This window comes from Bos indicus, chromosome 5 (genome assembly GCF_029378745.1).
Source record: "Bos indicus isolate NIAB-ARS_2022 breed Sahiwal x Tharparkar chromosome 5, NIAB-ARS_B.indTharparkar_mat_pri_1.0, whole genome shotgun sequence".
Taxonomy (NCBI): Eukaryota; Metazoa; Chordata; class Mammalia; order Artiodactyla; family Bovidae; genus Bos; species Bos indicus.
The window spans coordinates 120,360,705-120,382,252 of record NC_091764.1 but is presented as its reverse complement, the minus strand read 5'-3'; the positions used below and the strand labels follow the sequence as shown (position 1 = coordinate 120,382,252).

The following is a 21,548-nucleotide window of genomic DNA, read 5'->3' as shown; positions in this document are numbered from 1 at the left end:
CAGGGTACCTGGCAGACCGTGGCTGGAACCGGTACCCAAACCTCCCAGATGGGGCCTGAGCTAGGCCCCTGCCTCATCTCCTTGAGCCTCAGCACTCTCTTCTGTGAGGCAGTTGTAACAATGTTGGCAGCGCATGGTAGCTGTGAGAAAAAATATTTGAGCACTCACTACTCGCTCAACAGTGGTTACTACCAAGTGCCCTCCTGTATACTGGGGACACAGTGGTCAAGCAGACTGCCCAGCGTCCTCAGACTTACGATGAGGAGCAAGGGGGGAAACACTGGCATCAGAACGGGGGTGTCCCCCTCTCATCTGAGGTTTGCCGTGCCTCAACCTCAGCCACCCCTCAATCCATGCTCGGCGCTCATTGAAATGTACCCACTTGTGCAACCAGCCAGGGCAGCCCCGCTCCTTCCGCCCTCAGCGACCGGCCAATGAGACCTCAAGGCCAGGACTTGGGGCCAGCCTCAGGCGTGCGTAGGCATGTGCTCGTAGCCCCGCCCCTTCCGCTCCAGGAGGCAGCCAATGAAAGCCAGAGATCAGCTCCAGGGGCAGGTCTGGTAACGGAAAGGGGAGGGGCGTCACTCTGAGGAGAGGCCTCATGCCTCAGGCGTCAGTGGCAGGTAGCTGAACAGGACCCGAGCGCAGGCAAGTGGGAGGTGAGAAGGGCCGGACCGCCTGGGGATTCCGTACTCTCCCTTGGTGCCCCAACCCCCAAGCCATGGCACCCCACACGGTGCTCACCGTCCGACGCCAGACCGAAGGTGTGGCAACTACCAATTCCTCACCCCGGCCTTCTCACCCTGGGTCATCTCATCCTGAGTCTCCTCACCCATGTCTCCTCACCCTGGGTCTCTTCACCCTGTCTCCTTGCCCCTCGCATCCGGCCCCTCACAGGGTCTCCTCACCCGTGTCTCCTCACCCGGTCTCCTCACCCCTCACAGCCGGCCCCTCACAGGGTCTCCTCACCCGTGTCTCCTCACCCGGTCTCCTCACCCCTCGCAGCCGGCCCCTCACAGGGTCTCCTCACCCGTGTCTCCTCACCCTGGGTCTCTTCACCCTGTCTCCTCACCCCTCACATCCGGCCCCTCACAGGGTCTCCTCACCCGTGTCTCCTCACCCGGTCTCCTCGCCCCTCGCAGCCGGCCCCTCACAGGGTCTCCTCACCCGTGTCTCCTCACCCTGGGTCTCTTCACCCTGTCTCCTCACCCCTCACATCCGGCCCCTCACAGGGTCTCCTCACCCGTGTCTCCTCACCCGGTCTCCTCGCCCCTCGCAGCCGGCCCCTCACAGGGTCTCCTCACCCGTGTCTCCTCACCCGGTCTCCTCGCCCCTCGCAGCCGGCCCCTCTCCGAGGTCTCCTCACCTAGCCCCGCCCCTCACCCGCACCTCCCGCAGATCCTCAAATTGCACGCCCTGAACTCCATACGCGTGAGCCGCTCACCCATTACCCCACACCTGGACTCACATCACACAGCTTGAATTCCTCACATCTGCACACCAGGCGTGGTCCCAGACTCCCGAGGACCACCGCCCAGAGCATTACTCACACATTCTATTCCCATGCTGTTCACACCACCACACACACCCACACACACACACACACACACACACACACACACACACACTCCACAGAGAATCTCTGATCCAAGTACCCCTCTCATCCTCTCACATTTCTCACTCCAGCAAGGCTCCCAGATTCCATTAAAGCTCTTCTTACTGGGCAAGACCCTTAGAGCACAAACAAGGTCCCAGGCCCTTGCAATTCTTATGCCTCTGAATTCCTCAGTCCTCAGGACCTACATTCCCTATGCCTTCACACCCTAAGGTGATCCCTCAGTTCCTTCCCAGCCCCACTTTCCCTCTGCCCACCTAACCCCCACGGTTGGCTATTACCCTCATTCCCCTGGGCTTTGGCACTGGCCCAGGTCTCCTCCCCATCCTCAACCTGCTCTCATCCTAGACAACCTCCCAGAAAGGAATGAATGGACCTTAATCCCATGGTCTTCTTCTTCCACTTCAGCTCTTTTCCTGGATCTACTTTCCAGACTTTTCCCTCCTCTGAGATCCAAGGTTACTCTTCCCACAGGCTCCATCCTTCTAGCGGCCTCATGCTCTAGCCCCCAGTCTACCTGCCCCTCAACTCCATGTCCCTTGAAGCCTCTGCTTTGTATCCACCTCCATCTTACACACTGCTTACTTGTGCCTCCACCACCCCCACGTTTCAACTCCCAGGCCAGTTACACTTCATCCTGAGGATACTATGCAGCCATGTGACCTCAGTCATACTACCACTGCTTCTCTGCTGCATGTCTGTGTGCCTCTAGTGAGGCACAGAGTTCTGCCAAACCTTTATCCTTCTCCTCAAACCAAGATAGTCTATTCTTGGAGGGGGAGGACTTTTTTATTGCCATCCATAGGCAAGCTAGAGACTTCAACTTTGAACATGGACTACCTGGACACTTACCTACTATACTGCACCCTTATCTCTTTATCTTCCCTTACCTTCATAGGTTAAGGTGACACTTTTCCTGTCTGAGACCAGTCCCTGCACCATCAATGACCCTTTCTCCTTAGTCTTCAGCCTAGTGGAGGCTACTCTCTAGTTTTGGTGTGTGGGCTTCTCATTGCATTGGCTTCTCTTGTTGTAGAGCATAGGTTCTAGGGCTCTCAGGCTTCACTAGTTGTAGCACTTGGGATCTAGAGCATGTGGGCTTCAGCAGTTGTGGTGTGAGGGCTCAGTAGTTGAGGCTCTCAGACTGTATAGAGTGCAGGCTCAGTAGCTATGGCACATAGGCTTACTTGCCCCTTGGCACGTGGAATCTTCCATGACCATGAATCGAACCCGTGTCCCCTACATTGGCAGGCAAGCTCTTAACCACTGGACCACTAGGGAAGTCCAGTTGTCTGTCTCTCTTGACTGGAGTGAAAACTCCACAAGGGCAAGTTATTATCTGTTTTGTTTGGTGAAATATCCCTAAGCACCTAAAACAATGTCTGATATTCAATAAATATGAATTTTTTTTGACTACATGAATTAATTTTCCTCCTTTCCTCCTCTCTTCTGTTGGCTTCAAGTACACACTCCCCAGTTCACTACACTTCTGACTGCTTATCAGAGCCTTTTATATCCTTCTTTCCTTCTTAAGTGCTGATTTTTTGTTTGTTTTATTTGTCTGCACTAGGTCATAGTTGCAGCATGTGGGATCTAGTTTCTTGACCAGGGATTGAACCCGTGCCCTCTGTGTTGGGAGTGTGGCATCTTAGCCACTGGACCATCAGGAAAGTCCCAGTGCTGATGTTTTTAAGGGCTTCTTCCTAATCCATTTTCTCTTTTCCCTTTATATATTCACTGTGAATGATTTCATCTTTTCCCATGATTTAACCACTATCAATTCTTTTATTTTCAGCTTAACCTCTTCCTAGGATTCTAATCCTACTTTTCAGGTGTTTGTTGAATAGCTCTGCTTGGATCCCTGATAAGCACCACACACTCAAGCTGCCCCAAATTGAACTCAATAGCTTCTCCATCCCATCCCTTCGCCTCCATTGCACCAGTCATCCTGATAGTCATTCTCCAAACTACCCACTGCATTGTCTGAGGCAACTGGGAGAAAATGTAGTGCTATGGAGCTCTATCTCCCAGACAAGACTAAGTTTCCATCTAACATTTCAAACAGTAGAATGATAAAAGCATGAAGGCAAGAGAGAGCATGATGAGTTCAGCTTTCTCAATGGCGTGGCTATAATGGCCTTTTTATAGGAGAAGGCTTTGGTGAGAAACTGAGCAAGGGCATTTGGCTGAGTGACTATTGCAATTCATAGACTCTTGCTTTACAAGTTTCTTTTTACCAAACTGACTTCCTTGATGACAAGATGGTGTACTTATTTTTTTAATCCTTACTTTTTGTGGTGCTGCTTGACATATGGTGAAAGTGAAGTTGTTCAGTCGTGTCCGACTCTTTGCAACCCCATGGACTGTAGCCTATCAGGCTCCTCCCTCCATGGGATTCTCCAGGCAAGAGTACTGGAGTGGGTTGCCATTTTCCTTCTCCAGGGGATCTTCCCGACCCAGGGATCGAACTCGGGTCTCCCACATTCCAGGCAAACAAACGCTTTAACCTCTGAGCCACCAGCTTGACATATGGTAGGTACCCACATTTGCAAAATTATGTATTTAATATGACTGAAGCCTAGGATATATATATGAGGATGTGGCTCAATACTGATAAGTGTGAGCTTTTGTGACTTCAAAGACATTATTTAAACAGAAAATTTGAATGTTGTTGTTTGAATATTTGAAATGTTTGAATGCTTGTTGTTGTCATTCAGTTGCTAAGTCGTGTCTGACTCTCTGCACCCTCATGGACTGTAGTTCACCACGTTCTTCTATCCTCCACTGTCTCCTGGAATTTGCTCAAATTCATGTCCATTGAGTCAGTGATGCTAACCATCTCATCGTCTGTCGCTCCCTTCTCTTCTGGCTTCAATCTTTCCCATCACTAGGGTCTTTCTAATGAGTCAGCTCTTTGTATCAGGTGGCCAAAGTATTGGAGCTTCACCTTCAACAGTCCTTGCAATGAATAGTCGGGTTGATTTCCTTTAGAATTGACTAGTTTGATCTCCTTACAGTCCAAGGAACTCTCAAGAGTCTTCTCCAGCACCACAGTTCAAAAGCATCCATTTTTCAGTGCTCAGCCTTCTCTATGATCCAACTCTCGCATCTGTACATGACTACTGGAAAAACCATACTTTTGACTATATGGACTTTTGTCAGTAAAGTGAATGCTTACTTTGATTTTTTAAATTAATATTTATTTTTTAAAGTTACTAATCTAAAATTCTAGTCTTCCTTGAGTATTTAAGCTTAGTTTATAAATTTTATTCTAAATGAGATTATTTATTAGATTGCTTATTCTAAATAAGACTATCTTATTCTAAATTTTTAATCTTATTCTAGCTCTAGCATATTTTTAATAATAAGTTAATGTTTTTGTTCCATTTGAAACTTAAATTATAAACTTAATGTATCCTATTTCTTTAAATACCTCAATTGTCTTAATAATAAATTTTCCTACCTTCTTATATATTCTTATAAAAATCATAAATAAAACTCATAAATATGGTAAATCTCAAGTTCCCTTAAATGTCCTAAAACTCCTATAAACTTACCAAGATTTTTACTTAAAATTAAAGCCATAGTCAGTTTCACATTTTAAACTCCAATGACAAAGCTGACCAAATTCTCATAAACATTCAAATGCATATAATATCAAAGAATCATAGTACAGGTATCCCTTGCTTTGCAAGGTTCACTTTATACCACTTCACTTTTATAAAAAACCTACAGCAGTACCTGTTTCACTAACAAAGAGAAATCTGAAGAGGATTTTCTCTTTTATGGGGAAAAAAAAAGGTGAAAAATAGAAGTAGCATCCAGGATTTTGTTTTGCAACAAGTCATATAGAGACAGTGTGCACCCCAAACAGTGAGAGTGGTAACACCAAGCTCATTCCCCAGGAATTACACTCTGCTTCTCAGCACCAAGGTGTCACAGCTTTGAGCTCTGTGAGCATCTATGCTTTATCTTGATTTATTTTGTGTATTTGTTAGCAACATATGTCTTGAGGTAATTGATTCTTTGCCTTATGCCATTTTGGTTTATGAAAGGTTTTGTACAAGCACTCTACTTTTGGACAAGGAGGCAAACCTGTAGTTTTATGCTTTTAATATTTCTTATTTTAATTTCCTTTCTTCCCAGAATTATAATTATTCACCCATATGATTTTTAGGGTTTCATTATCTTATACTTTTATTTATTTTTAACTTTTATTTATTTTTAAATTAAAGTATAATTGATTTACAATATCATGTTAGTTTCAGGTGTACAGCATAGTGATTCAATTTTATGTACATATATTTATATCCATTTGCAGATTGTTTTCCTTATAGGTTATTACAAAATATTGAGTGTAGTTCCCATTGTCTTGTACTTTTTAGAGTTGCCTTTTCAGCTTGTTGAGATTTCATTATGATCAGACGACATTGGCTGGGGTTCAGTAACTCTCTAATAGTCTGCACTTGGCTTCCAGATCATTACTCTCCTGTTTCTCCTACCTCTGTGGCCCCTCTTCGTCAGCCTTTTAGGCTGGTTCCTTTGCATCTCCCCAGTCTTGATGTTGAGCCACTTCTCCATCTGTGTTTTCTCCCTTGATCTCACCCATTCTTATGTCTTTAAATATCATCTATATGCTTATGACTCCCACATTTCTATCTCTCCCTTGAATTCATTTATTCAGCTGCCTACTCAGTATTCCCACTTGGATGCCTCATGAGCATCTTAATATGTTCAAAACTGGATTATTTCTTTTCCATGCAAACTAGCTTCTTCCAGTCTTCCCCTACCTCAGTTAATGGTATCACCATTTCTGGTTGCCCAATCAAATGCCTTAGGATTGTACCTAACTCCACATTGACTCATCAGCAAATCTTGTCTGCCCTCCCCCGGTCCTCCTTCATGCTATTTCCATAGTCCTATGCTGATCTGAGCTATTATTATCTCAGTTCAGTTCAGTTCAGTTGCTAAGTCGTGTCCAACTCTTTGTGACCCCATGGACTGCAGCGTGCCAGGCTTCCTTGTCCATCACCAACTCCCAGAGGCTGCTCAAACTCACTTCCATCGAGTCAGTGATGCCATCCAACCATCTCATCCTCTGTCATCCCCTTCTCCTGCCTTCAAGTCTTTCCCAGAATCAGGGTCTTTTCCAATGAGTCAGTTCTTCGCATGAGGTGACCAAAGTATTGGAGTTTCAGTTTCAGCATCAGTCCTTCTAATGAATAGTCAGGACTGATTTCCTTTAGGATTGACTGGTTTGATCTCCTTGCAATTCAAGGGACTCTCAAGAGTTTTCTCCAACACCAGCACCATAGTTTGAAAGCATCAGTTCTTCGGCACTTAGCCTTCTTTATAGTTCAACTCTCACATCCATACATGACTACTGGAAAAACCATAGCCTTGACTAGACAGGCCTTTGTTGGCAAAGAAATGTCTCTGCTTTTTAATATGCTGTCTAGGTTGGTCATAGCTTTTCTTCCAAGGAACAAGCGTCTTTTAATTTCGTGGCTGCAGTCACCATCTGCAGTGATTTTGGAACCCAAGAAAATAAAGTCTCTCACTGTTTCCATTGTTTCCCCATGAAGTGATGGGACTGGATGCCATAATCTTAGTTTTCTGAATGTTGAGTTTTAAGCCAGCTATTTCACTTTCCTCTTTCACTTTCATCAAAAGGCTCTTTATTTCTTCTTTGCTTTATGCCATAAGGGTGGTGTCATCTGCGTATCTGAGCTTCTTGATATTTCTCCCAGCAGTCTTGATTCCAGCTTGTGCTTCATCCAGCCTGGCATTTCGCATGATGTACTCTGCATAGAAGTTAAATAACCAGGGTGACAACATCGTACTCATTTTCCAATTTAGAACCAGTCTGTTGTTCCCATATCCAGTTCTAACTGTTGCTTCTTGACCTGCATACAGATTTCTCAGGAGGCAGGTAAAGTGGTCTGGTATTCCCTTCTAATTTGCCATAGTTTGTTGTGATCTACACAGTCAAAGGCTTTGATGTAATTAATAAAGCAGAAGTAGATGTTTTTCTGGAATTCTCTTGCTTTTTTCTATGATCCAGCAGATGTTGGCAATTTGATCTCTGGTTCTTCTGCCTTTTCTAAAACTAGCTTGAACATCAGGAAGTTCACAGTTCATGTACTGTTGAAGCCTGGCTTGGAGAATTTTGAGCATTACTTTGCTAGCGTGTGAGATGAGTGTAATTGTGTGGTAGTTTGAACATTCTTTGGCATTGTCCTTTTTTGGGATTGGAATGAAAACGGACCTTTTCCAGTCCTATGGCCACTGTTGAGTTTTCCAAATTTGCTGGCATATTGAGTGCAGCACTTTCACAGCATCATCATTTAGGATTTGAAAGAGCTCAACTGGAATTCCATCACCTCCACTAGCTTTGTTCGTAGTGATGCTTCCTAAGGCCCACTTGACTTCTCATTCCAGGATGTCTGGCTCTAGATGAGTGATCACACCATCATGGTTATCAGGATCATGAAGATCTTTTTTGTACAGTTCTGTGTATTCTTGCCACCTCTTCTTAATATCTTCTGCTTCTGTTCGGTCCATACTATTTCTGTCCTTTATTGTGTCCATCTTTGCATGAAACAGTCCCTTGGTGTCTCTAATTTTCTTGAAGAGATTTCTAGTCTTTCCCATTCTATTGTTTTCCTCTATTTCTTTGCATTGATCACTGAGGAAGGCTTTCTTATCTCTCCTTGCTATTCTTTGGAACTCTGCATTCAAATGAGTATATCTTTCCATTTCTCCTTTGCCTTTAACTTCTCTTTTCTGTTTCTCAGCTATTTGTAAGGCCTCCTCAGACAACCATCTCTCACCTCCATTATTCCAATGACCTCCTCTTAACTGGTCTCCCTGCCTCCACCCATGTGCATATAAACTGTTCTCAATTTAGTGATTTATTAACGTCTAAATCAGATTATCAACCTCCAGGCTCCCATCTCACTCAAAGAAGAAGTCAAAGTCTTGGCCTGTGAGGCCCACCTCAGTTTTGCCCCACCGCTTTTTGACCTTTTCTACTTACTATTCCTTTCACTCTGTCTGTTCCAACTATACCACCCTGGTTGCTCTTCCTCCCACTCATCCAGTCGGCTCCCAGCTCAGAGCCTCTGCTTTTACTATTTGTTCTGCCTGGGATGCACTTTCCCAACATATCTGTATGACTCATCGTCCTCTCACTTCCTCCAGGTCTCTAGTCAAAATCACTTCAGGAAAGCCTTTCCCTGCACACTTATCTAAAGAACAGTCACTGCTGTATACATATTTTCTCCCACCTTCCGTTTCTGGTTGACTTTTTTCTTTAGCACTTATCCCTCCTCTTATTTATTTCACTTATTAATCTTATTTGTTTCTTCTCCTCACTAGAATATAAATTCCATGAGACCAAGGATTTTAAAGTTTTGCTCAGTGCTTTATCTTCAGAATCTAAAATAATGCTCAATAAATAACTGTTGAATGTATAGATAAAATAATGTTAGTGAAACTTTATAACTTAATGAATTGAGCAGGCAGTCCACACAACTTAGATAGGAATTATGTCATTACCTATTTCTTTGCTTTTGTGTAGGTTTTTGTAACCACCCACATGATAGAATTATTTCACTCCATTTTGTACTTACTTAGCTGTTTCGTAAGAAAACTGTAGAGTTTTTTAACTTTCCAGAGTTTTGTGTTAGTTTCATGGATAGTTTTTCATTACATCTCTTGTAAATACACAACTCTTGTAAATTTTAAATAATATCTCATTAAATGTTGGGTCTCTTAAGGCTTTCAGTTATTTGGTCATATCTTGGAACCAGATGAGAATAGTGGCAGTGAGGAGTTAGATTATGAAGGATCTTATATCTGTAGTAAAGAGGTTATATTTTATCCTGAAAGAAATAGGAGCTATTGAAGAGTTTCAAGCAATATGACATGGTTCGTTTTGCATGTTAAGAAAGGTCACCCTGGGGGTGAACTGGAAAATAGATTGGACGTGAGGAAGCTGCAAGCAGGGAGACCAGTTACAATTAGAGGACAACAGTCCAAATGAAAAATGAAGAGAGCCTGTACCATTAGGTCCAAGCTTTATATTTTCAGCTCCAGCCTATCTCCTGAACTCCAGGCTGTTGTATTCAACTGCCTATTTGTATCTCCAATTGGAGGCCTGGCTTCCCTCATAGCTCAGTCGGTAAAGAATCCGCCTGCAATGGAAGAGACCCGGGTTCAATTTCCTGGGTTGGGAAGATCCCCTGGAGAAGGAAATGGCAATCCACTCCAGTATTCTTGCTTGGAAAATCCCATGGACAGAGGAGCCTGGCGGGCTACAGTCCACGGGCTGGCAAGAGTCGGACACGACTTAGCAACTAAACCACCACCAATAGCCATCCCATAGTAGTAACATGTTCAAAATAGAGCACCTGGAAATTCCCTGATGGGCCAACAATTAAGACTCCATACTCCCCCTACAAGGGGCCTGGGTTCATTTCCTGATTGAGGCACTAAGATCCCGCATGCAGCTCCCCTAAAAAAAATAGAGCACCTGGTCTACCTTCTAATCTGCTCCTCTCCTGGTCTTCCCCATTTCCATTAACAACACCACCACCTACCAAGTTGTTCTCATCAAAATTAGGGGTCATTTTAATTTCTCTCTTCCCACCACTTGCCCCTGCAAACCTTGACATAAGTCCTCTACCCAATTCTGTTGGCTCATCTTCCACAAATTAACCAGAACACTTCACTTCTCAATATTGATAGTATCACTGAAATCCGAGTGCTGTCATCTTTAGACCACTTTAGTGCTCTCTTGACTAATAGATCTTCCCACGCTTTCCTCCTCTCGACCTCCTGCAGCAGTCCATTTTCCAGACAGCAGCTGAAGTGTGCTGTTAGCTTAAAACATAATCCCCTGCTCCCTCAATCTCCAGTGGCTTTTCCTCACTCTCAAAATAAAAGCAAAGTTCTTGACTATTTAGTTGACTTCGTGTCCTATCACTCGTCTCCACAGCCCCATTCTCTATCCCTTAAAAAACACTAGGGCGGCTCTTGCCTTTTCTTGAGCCATTCCCTCTGTCTAGAACTTCTCCCCTCGATCTTCAGAAGACAACTCCTTTTTATCTTTCAAGTGGCAGCTCAAATGTCACTACATTAGAAAGGACTTCTCTGACTTCACAGGCCAAAGTATCACTCCTCTGAAAAGTCTTCTTTATTACACCATCCTTTTTATTTTCTTTGTAGCAGTGGCCACAAACTCAAGGTATCTTTATGAATCTGTTAACTTGGCTATTTTCAGTCTCTGCCTCTAGAATGGAAACTCCATGACAGCATCCAGTCTGTTTGAATCCTCAGATACACTACAGTGTCCCCATAACCATAGCAGATGTCTAGCACTTAGTAGACACCCAGTAAAGCTGTAATCAATAGTGGATAATGAAGTGGACCTCTATTAAAGCAGCAGCCTTAAAAAAAATAAATAAATAAAGCAGCAGCCTTGGAGAATGGAAGTTAGGCACTGATAGAAGAGACTTCAAAGAGTTGGATCAGGCTATGATCTCCACAAGAGCAGAGTTCAGTTCAGTTCAGAAAGCACAATCTTTCCTGACCCATAGATAATTTAATGTTTATTCCATGAAAAAATGAAATTGGTGAGTTTTAGTGACCCCCTTAGGTCAGAAAGGGGCTTTGCTTGTGGCTCAGAGAGTAAAAAATCCACCTGCAAAGGAGGAGACTAGGGTTCAATCCCTGGGCAGGAAGATCCCCTGGAGAAGGAAATAGCTACCCACTCCAGCATTCTTGCCTGGAGAATTCTATGGACAGAGGAGCCTGGTGGGCTACAGTCCATGGGGTTGCAAAGAGTCAGATACTACTAACTCTTTAGGTCAGGAAGATAAGAGGAGTTAAAGACAACGTAAGTTTTCTGGCTTGGGTACCCAGCTGTGAGTAGTGGAGCCAGAATTGAAACATGAACCTGTCTCACTGCATCTTCTTTCTGTGCACTTCCTAGATGGCTGATCCTGACCCTGGGGAAAGAAACTATGACAACATGCTGAAAATGCTGTCAGACCTGAATAAAGACTTGGAAAAGCTGTTGGAAGAGATGGAAAAAATCTCAGGTAGGATGTTTTCCCAGGCAGGGTAACTTCCTCCTTTCCAAGAGCTCAAATCCTCCTTATACTTCCAAGCTCAAATCAAGTACCTTCTCAATCAGGTCTTCCCTGACTACTTTTCAACTTCTTCACCATGTAGCTACTATACCACAAGATTTTATGCTAACCACTGATATTGCCTTGAATTGTTTTCTGATTATTTTTGTGTGTTTGCATCTTATTCCAGCAAATGGACTATTATCTTCTTGAGGGCAGAAATAATAACTTCTTTTGTAACTGGGCACACAGTACCATGAAGAACTAGTAAATTGTTAGTCGCACAGTCATGTCCAACTCTTTGTGACACCATGGACTGTAGCCCGCCAGGCTCCTCTGTCCATGGGATTTCCTGGGCAAGAATACTGGAGTGGATTGCCATTTCCTTCTCCAGAAGCAGCAATAGAATTGAACTAATTTCTCCATTTTTTGGAAAAGAATGTTAGTCTGTTATTTTATTTAACATGTTTCCAGTAAGCAGTAACTAGCAGTGGTAGTGATACAATTATAATTTATTTAATTTGTTCTTTACCAGTTCGGAATATATGTAATTCTTAAAATTGTGTGATCCTGTTTTACTAGAGAAAATCACAATGTGAAACAAATTTTAGAGTGCCCAAATACTCTACTTAAATGAAAACAAACTATTTTTAAAGACATTATTAGTTTTTAAGTCATCTCCACTTATTACAAGTCTTCAGAAAATTTCTACTTAAAAATGTTCTCAATTTTGTGCCCACATACTTGAAAGTTTTATATATACCTTTATAAAAAGTTCTAGAATTCATTTCCCACTATAAGTTGTTTGATTGCTTCAATCTAATTAAATATTGTCTTATTTAATACCATTTACTGAGCACATATACGTGCTTTTTTAAAAATACAAAGTTGAATAAAGATGCTCCTTCTTGAGAAGTGAGTAGGGACCAGTAACAGACATCAAGATGACTAGTTATATTTAAGCATATAAATTTAAAGCACATCTTAACTTTATGGTAAAGCTGTTGCTGCTGCTGTCGCTTCAGTCGTGTCCGACTCTGTGCGACCCCATAGACGGCAGCCCACCAGGCTCCCCCATCCCTGGAATTCTCCAGGCAAGAACACTGGAGTGGGTTGCCATTTCCTTCTCCAATGCATGAAAGTGAAAAGTGAAAGTGAAGTCGCTCAGTCCTGTCCGACTCTTAGCGACCCCATGGACTGCAGCCTACCAGGCTCCTCCGTCCATGGGATTTTCCAGGCAAGAGTACTGGAGGAGGGTGCCATTGCCTTCTCCGACGGTAAAGCTATAATCCGGCAAATGCTAATAATGATGTACACCAAGTACTGGGGAAGGAGGAGAGGAGAGGCAGACTTCTTGGGAAGGCAAGTGAGGCTTTGAATAAAGCAGAGCGTTAGAGAAGGAGTGGGGATTGGACAGATGAGGTCGGTCCTGTGAGCAGAGAAGAGGGGCTGTCCAGGAAAAGAAATAGTCAAGGCTGTGTGCCTGTGAGGGAAAGACTGGCATAGTCAAGAAGTCAGAGTAGGGCGTGACATTCACAAGGTGGCAGGCCATAAAAGAAGAGGCTGAAAGGTGAGAAGAAACGTCTTTAATGCAATGCCAAGTTAAAGAGGTCTACTTTTCTTATGTAAGTGATAGGGAGCCATTTGGAATTTCAAGGAAGTCAGTTGCCTTGCAGAAAGATAGCTCTGGTAACAGTGTGAGGGATGGTTCAGAAAGGAAAGCCTGGAGCAGGAAGGCCAATTAGGCAGGTTTTCCAGAACTAAAGGCTGAAAAGGAGCTGGCCTTAACACAAGCTTGGCACTGAGAACAAGAAGAACATGGCTGATTTCTGTGAGAGAATGTCTTATTGATTTGTAAGAGCTCTTTCTGTATTAAGACTCTTAGGTGCTTGTTCAAAATTGAAGGAAATATTTTTCCCAGTTTTTCATTTTCCTTTAATTTTGTATATGAAGCTTCAGCGAGCAGAAGTCTTATGTAGTAAAAATGTATTGATATTTTCCTTTCTGATTTATTCCCATTGCTTCAATGCTTAGAAAATCTTTCCCTAATTCAAGATCAGTGAAAACAGTCACATATTTTCCTCTACTTTGTGGTTTTAGTGTTTTGTTATTTTTAACATTTAATTCTAAACTATGTGGTATGCCAAAGGAACTAGGCTTGTACTGCATTTTTATTTAGATTCACTGGAATCTCTCTTTTTGGCAAATATTCCAACAATAATTAAGGTGATAGGTAAGTAAGTTATTCAGTTCAGTTCAGTCCCTCAGTCACGTCCGGCTTTGTCACCCCAATGGACTGCAGCACGCCAGGCTTCCCTGTCCATCACCAACTCCCGAAGCTTGCTCAAACTCATGTCCATCGAGTTGGTGATGCCATCCAACCATCTCATCCTCTGTCGTCCCCTTCTTCTCCTGCCTTCAATCTTTCTCAGCATCAGGGTCTTTTCCAATGAGTCAGTTCTTCACATCAGGTGGCCAAAGTATTGGAGTTTCAGCTTTAGCATCAGTCCTTCCAATGAACACACAGGACTGATTTCCTTTAGGATGGACTGGTTGGATCTCCTTGCAGTTGAAGGGACTCTCAAGAGTCTTCTCCAACACCACAATTCAAAAGCATCAATTTTTCAACACTCAGCTTTCTTTCTGGCCCAACTCTCACATCCATATGTGACTGCTGGAGAAACCATAGCTTTGACTAGACGGGCCTTTGTTGGCAAAATAATGTCTCTGCTTTTTAATATGCTGTCTAGGTTGATCATAGCTTTTCTTCCAAGGAGCAAGCATCTTTTAATTTCATGGCTGCAGTCACCATCTGCAGCGATTTTGGAGCCCACTCTTTCCACTGTTTCCCCATCTATTTGCCATGAAGTGATGGGACCAGATGCTATGATCTTCGTTTTTTGACTGTTGAGTTTTAAGCCAGCTTTTTCACTTTCCTCTTTCACCTTCATCAAGAGGCTCTTTAGTTCCTCTTTCTGCCATAAGGGTGGTGTCATCTGCATATCTGAGGTTACTGATATTTCTCCCTGCAGTCTTGACTCCAGCTTGTGCTTCATCCAGTCCAGCATTTCTCATGTTGTACTCTACATAGAAGTTAAATAAGCAGAGTGACCATACACAGCCTTGACGTACTCCTTTCCCAATTTGGAACCAGTCTGTTGTTCCATGTTCAGTTCTAACTTTGCTTCTTGACCTGGATACAGATTTCTCAGGAGGCAGGTAAGGTGGTCTGGTATTCCCAGCTCTTTAAGAATTTTACGCAGTTTGTTCTTATCCACACAGTCAAAGGCTTTGGCTTAAGTTATTAAGTAATAATAATTAAGTTGATATTACTAAGGTAATAGTGTTGTATTTAAAAAAATGCTCTCTCACTGTAGAGATGAGGTTGACAGGTATTTATATTGAAACAAGTCACAAAAAAACTTAGCTTTGATGATTTTTAAAATTTGTCTTTGAAATTTTCTGTGTAAAACTGAATTTGTTTGATACATTCAGCTATTGAATTCAAGCAGCTGCACATCTTGGAAGGCTTTTGCACTTTCTTCCTCACAGAAATGAGACAAATGTAGCCCACATCTGCTTGGCATGGATGAGGGTTCTGCTGCGCATGATTCCACATCCCCTCCCTTTGGTGCTTTTCCACATTGCATTCTTTGAACTGCTATAACGTCCATTATTTTCCCTTTAGGTTATTCTTTCCTTCATTTTAGTTGCACATATTTTCCTCTTTTTATAAGCCTGTTTTTATATAAATATTCTGCATAGTTGTCTAATTTGGGAGGCAATCAAATCTTATAAAAACTTGCTTTAGCAATTTATCAGCTGATAAAATTATGTTTTTATCAACATATAAGCAACCACAGATTAAATAGTATTAAAATGTTTTGTAAAGTTTATCTTTTGTAGTTTCTTAAAGTAAATAATTTGTCCTTGGCCCCATGGATTCAAATCTAATAGTTGAGAACACTAAAATATTTTTCTACCTGAAGCATAAGCAACAGAACTATTTTGTCATAGTGTCCCTAGGACACGTTAAGACAAATATTGTTTAAAGAAGTAACATGATTTTAGACCAGGATGAATCTCACAACCTTACCCTTTTGGTTAAATTTAAAATGAAGCCCAACACATAAATCTTTAGCCTCTGTTGCCCCTGGGAAGGCTCTTGCTCAATTTTTCCAGTGACCACACAGGCCAAATAAAATCACCAAAGAAGCAATCATCAACTATCAAAAGTACCAACCAGCAAATAAATGTAAATGTGCCTATTTATATAAATATATATGCATATTTTAAACAATATTAATAAGCCAAATCCTCTTGACTTCAAGGCTTAAAGTTTCTCTTTCTGTTCTCTTTAAGTCAAATCATGACCTAGGATAAATTTCCCAATACAAGTTTAGCTGTATGCCTTGTGAGAGTGAGCCCTGAGAATGTAAAACTTCTCAGGTAGGAGGAGAGAGGCTAACTTGGTTTCCCACCCCTGCCCCAAATCTATCCCATCCTATTCTATTAGTTGAGAAGTGATTTCTTTATTACTCATGAAGTTTTTTACATATAGTAGGGCAGAGATAGCTAACTTGTTTTATAATATGTTAGGTTTTTGGTTTATCACACTAATTTCATTATTATTAATCAGTAAGTTCCCACTTCATTATTCTTTCTTTCTTTTTTTTTTTTTTACCTTTTCTCACTTGTTTATTCTCCAGATGAATAGTTGATTCATTTAATATTTTATTTGGAATTGTGTTAAATGTATACACTAATTTGGAAAGAATGATATCTTTTAAAAAAATACTTATTTGGCTGAGTCGGGTCGTGGTTGCGGCATGCAGGATCTTTCATTGTGACACATAGGCTCTTCCCTGTGGCCTGAGGGCTCTCTAGTTGGGTGGCCCATGGGCTCCAGAGCACACAGGCTCCAGTAGTTGCGGCTTAAGAATTTAGTTGCCTTGCAGCATGTGGAATCTTAATTCCCTGACCAGAGATTGAACCTGTGTCTCCTGCATTGGAAGAAGGCCTCTTAACCACTGAATGACCAGGGAAGTCCTGAATAAGACGTTTTTAACGTTAAATATTCTCAGGTAGGTTTCCCTTGTGGCTAAGCTGGTAAGGAATCTGCCTACAGTGCAAGAGACCTGGGTTCAATCCCTGGGTTAGGAAGATCCCCTGGAGAAGGGAAAGTCTACCCATTCCAGTATTCTGGCCTGGAGAATCCCATGGACTGTATAGTCCTTGGGGTGGCAAAGAGTCGGACATGACTGAGCAACTTTCACTTCACTTCACTTCATTTCATTCTCAGGTAGAAATGTGGTATTTCTCTCTAATTATTCAAATATTCTTTAACATGTCTCAGAGGATTTTGCAATGTTTTTCTCCAGATTTCTTGCCTTCAGGTTTTATTTTTCTAGTTTTATTGAGATATAATTGACATGTAATATTGTATACATTTAGGTTGTATAACATACGAGGTACCAGGGGATATGTTTATTTGTTCAAACAACAAAAACACATCTGTAGCAGCACCTGCGATTGGTGTCACCTCCTGATTGAGTTTACACAAATCCGCTGTCATTCTCTCTAAGATTTGTCTTCTGTCCAGGCCAGATAGGCAAGTGGAATGAAACTGTGGTGGGAACTACCTCCTGTGTCTTTCAAGTTGTTAATTGTAGTAATAATCTCTGCAGTCCCTTCAGGAATGCAGTGTGGCTTTTAGTTTACTACTTTCACAGGTAGAGGCAGTTCTAGTCACCTCCACTTGGTCTTTCCTGCCAAATAACCCTCACTCTGTGGATTAGGGAATAAATGTGGGGCTTCTCCCAGTTGTTGAGTATGTATATTTCAATTATGCATCCTGGAACTGGGGAAATTACCACAATATGGGTTCAGAAACCCACTGAGCCCACTGTGAGCTAGAGCTCCATGAGTAACCAGGCCTCCGTCTGCTGACTGCTGAACCACTATGCTGGTGGCAATACTTTGGGTCCCCAGGAATTTGTGTCAGTTCAGAGCCAGTATCTAGGAATCCCCAGAAGATCTGATTACTTCCCTTTCCCCAAAGTGCAGTCTTCAGCCATACTGTTATGGGGTCCCTGTTCCAGAAGCTGATGATCACATAAAGAAGAAAAATAATTGAGGAAGTAGTTACAACAGATTTTGATAAGTGTTAAAATGAAAGGCAAAGGAGAAAAGGAAAGATATACCCATCTGAATGCAGAATTCCAAAGAGTACCAAGGAAAGATAAGAAAGTTTTCCTAAATAATCAAAGCAAAGAAATAGAGGAAAACAATAGAATGGGAAAGACTAGAAATCTCTTCAAGAAAATTAGAGATACCAAGGGAACATTTCATGTAAAGATGGGCTCAATAAAGGACAGAAATGGTATGAACCAAAGAGAAGCAGAAGATATTAAGAAGAGGTGGCAAGAATACACAGAACTATACAAAAAAGATCTTCATGACCCAGATAACCATGATGGTGTGATCACTCACCTAGAGCCAGACATCCTGGAATGAGAAGTCAAGTGGGCCTTAGGAAGCATCACTACGAACAAAGCTAGTGGAGGTGATGGAACTCCAGTTGAGCTCTTTCAAATCCTGAAAGATGATGCTGTGAAAGTGCTGCACTCAATATGCCAGCAAATTTGGAAAACTTAACAGTGGCCACAGGACTGGAAAAGGTCCGTTTTCATTCCAATCCCAAAGAAGGACAATGCCAAAGAATGCTCAAACTACCACACGATTACACTCATCTCACACACTAGCAAAGTAATGCTCAAAATTCTCCAAGCCAGGCTTCAACGGTACATGAACTGTGGACTTCCAAATGTTTAAGCAGGATTTAGAAAAGGCAAAGAAACCAGAGATCAAATTTCTAACATCGTTGGATCATAGAAAAAGCCAGGGAATTCCAGAAAAACATCTACTTCTGCTTTATTAATTACACCAAAGCCTTTGGCTGTGTAGATAACAACAAACTGTGGAACATTCTTCAAGAGATAAGAATATCAGATCCCCTCACCTGCCTCCTGAGAAATCTGTATGAAGGTCAAGAAGCAACAGTTAGAACCAGACGTGGAACTAAAGACTGGTTCCAAATTGGAAAAGGAGTACGTCAGGTTTGTATCTTGTCACCCTGCTTATTTAACTTCTATGCAGAGTACAGCGTGCTAAATGCGAGGCTGGATGAAGTACAAGCTGGAGTCAGGACTGCAGGGAGAAATATCAATAACCTCAGATATGCAAATGACACAACCCTTATGGCAGAAAACAAAGAACTAAAGAGCCTCTTGATGAAAGTGAAAGAAGAGAGTGAAAAAGCTGGCTTAAGACTCAACATTCAAAAAAAGAAGATCATAGCATCTGGTCCCATCACTTCATGGCAAATAGATGGGGAAACAATGGAAACAGTGAGAGACTTTATTTTCATTTTTGTTTTCTTTCCCAAACATTTTATTTTTTATTTTAATTAATTAATTTATTTTAATTGGAGGATAATTACTTTACAATATTGTAGTGGTTTTTGCCAAACATCGACATGAATCACCCACAGGTGCACATATATTCCCCAGCCAGAACCCCCCTCCCACCTCCCTACCCATCCCATCCCCCAGGGTCATCCCAGTGCACCAGCCCTGAGCACCCTGTCTCATGCATCGAACCTGGACCAGCAATCTGCTTCACATATGATAATATACACATTTCAACACTACCCTATTAAATCATCCCACCCTCACCTTCTCCCACAGAGTTTAAAAGACTGTTCTTTACATCTGTGTCTCTTTTGCTTTCTCACATATAGGATCATCATTACCATCTTTCTAAATTCCATATATATGCGTTAGTATACTATATTGGTGTTTTTCTTTCTGACTTACTTCACTCTGTATAATAGGCTCCAGTTTCATCCACCTCATTAGAACTGATTCAAATGCATTTTTTAATGGCTGAGTAATATTCCATTGTGTATATGTGCCACAACTTTCTTATCCATTCATCTGCCGATGGACATCTAGGTTGCTTCCATGTCCTGGCTATTGTAAACAGTGCTGCCATGAACATTGGGGTACACATGAACAGACTTTATTTTCTTGGGCTCCAAAATCACTGCAGATGGTGACTGCAGCCATGAAATTAAAAGACGCTTGCTCCTTGGAAGAAAAGCTATGACTAACCTAGATAGCATATTAAAAAGCAGAGACATTACTTTGCCAACAAAGGCCTGTCTAGCCAAAGCTATGGTTTTTCCAGTAGTAATGTATGGATGTGAGAGTTGGACCACAAAGAAAGCTGAGCATCAAAGAATTGATGCTTTTGAACTGTGGTGTTGGAGAAGACTCTTGATGGTCCCTTGGACTGCAAGGAGATCAAATCAGTCAATCGTTAAGGAAATCAGTCTTGACTATTCATTGGAAGTATTGATGCTGAAGCTGAAACTCCAATACTTTGGCCACCTGATGTGAAGAGCTGACTCACTTGAAAAGACCCTGATGCTGGGAAAGATTGAAGGCAGGAGGAGAAGGGGACAACAGAGGATGAGGTGGTTGGATGGCATCACCGACTCGATGGACATGAGTTTGAGTAAGCTTCGGGAGTTGGTGATGGACAGGGAAGCCTGGCATGTTGCAGTTCATGGGGTCGCCAAGAGTCAAACACCACTGAGCAAACGAACTGAACTGAAGGGTGAATAATCTACATGGTGCTATAGGTAGCCAAAGGTGGAACCTAATTTGATGTAAAGAGCCAAGACAGGCCTCCCAGAGTAAACTGCTTCTCAACTAAGACTAAAATATGAGCATGAGTTAGCTGAATGGAAGAGCAAAGGAGAAAACTGAAGAGTTTCTGAATACAGAAAAAAGAGTAGGTTTAACAGGAGATGGGGAAGAGTGAGTTCAGTTATGGATAATGCTGAGTTGGGAGTGCCAGATTTATATAGAGGTGGAGATATTCTATGCACTGTCAAAATATAATCACAGAGCCAGTGTAAATGGTATAATGTGAGATGGTTGGATGGTATCACTGACATGACTTTAAGCAAGAGTTTGAGAACATGAACAAGAACATGAGTTTGAGCAAACTCTGGGAGATAGTGAAGAACAGGGAAGCCTGGCGTGCTGCAGTTCACGGGTTGCAAAGGGTCAGACTTGACTTAGCGACTGAACAACAACACCAATATAAATTGGTATGGCCATTATGAAAAACAGTGGAGGTTTCTCAAAATATTAAAAATAGAAAAAAAAAATAGAACAACCATATGATCAACAATTCCTCTTCTGGGTATATACCCAGGAAATGAAGGAAATGAAATCAGTATCTCAAAGAGATATCTTCATTTCCATGTTCATTGCAGCTTTATTCACAGATAGCCAAAGTATGGAAACTACCTAGGTGTCTGTTGACAGATGGATACGTAAAGGAAATGTGACATGTTTACATACACCCCAGAGGAATAGTCTTCAACCTTAAAAAGAAGGAAATCCTGTTATTTGTGACAACATGGATGATGAATCTGGAGGACCTCTTACTAAGTGGAATAAATAACAGTGTACAGGAAGATCCCTTGGAAGAGGAAATGGCAACCACCCAAGTATTCTTGCCTGGAGAATCCCATGGTTAGAGGAGCCTAGTGGGCTGCAGTCCACAGGGTTGAAAAGAGTCAGACATAACTGAACATGCACACACACACATTCAGTGGTATATAATACATTCATAATTTTGAGCCACCACAAGCTCCATCTAGTTCTGAAACAGAACAGGACCCTATAGCCCCCTGCATGTCCTCAGCCTGCTTTTTGTCT

At 42.2% G+C, this 21,548-nt stretch overlaps 1 protein-coding gene across 3 annotated transcripts in view; it reads left to right on the top strand.

Moving 5' to 3' along the window:
- Positions 1–527: 527 nt before the first annotated feature.
- The window catches only part of SYCE3 (synaptonemal complex central element protein 3), a 30,594-nt gene continuing 9,573 nt past the window's right edge, over positions 528–21,548 (top strand). The window contains exons 1-2 of one of the 3 annotated variants that reach the window (XM_070790696.1): positions 528–648; positions 11,613–11,721. In XM_070790696.1, the coding sequence (XP_070646797.1) occupies positions 11,613–11,721 (109 nt within the window). In that variant the 5' untranslated portion in view covers positions 528–648. Of the gene's footprint in view, positions 660–4,054; positions 4,148–11,612; positions 11,722–21,548 lie in introns of those variants that run through there. The other 2 variants (XM_070790695.1, XM_070790694.1) reach the window with 2 other exon arrangements.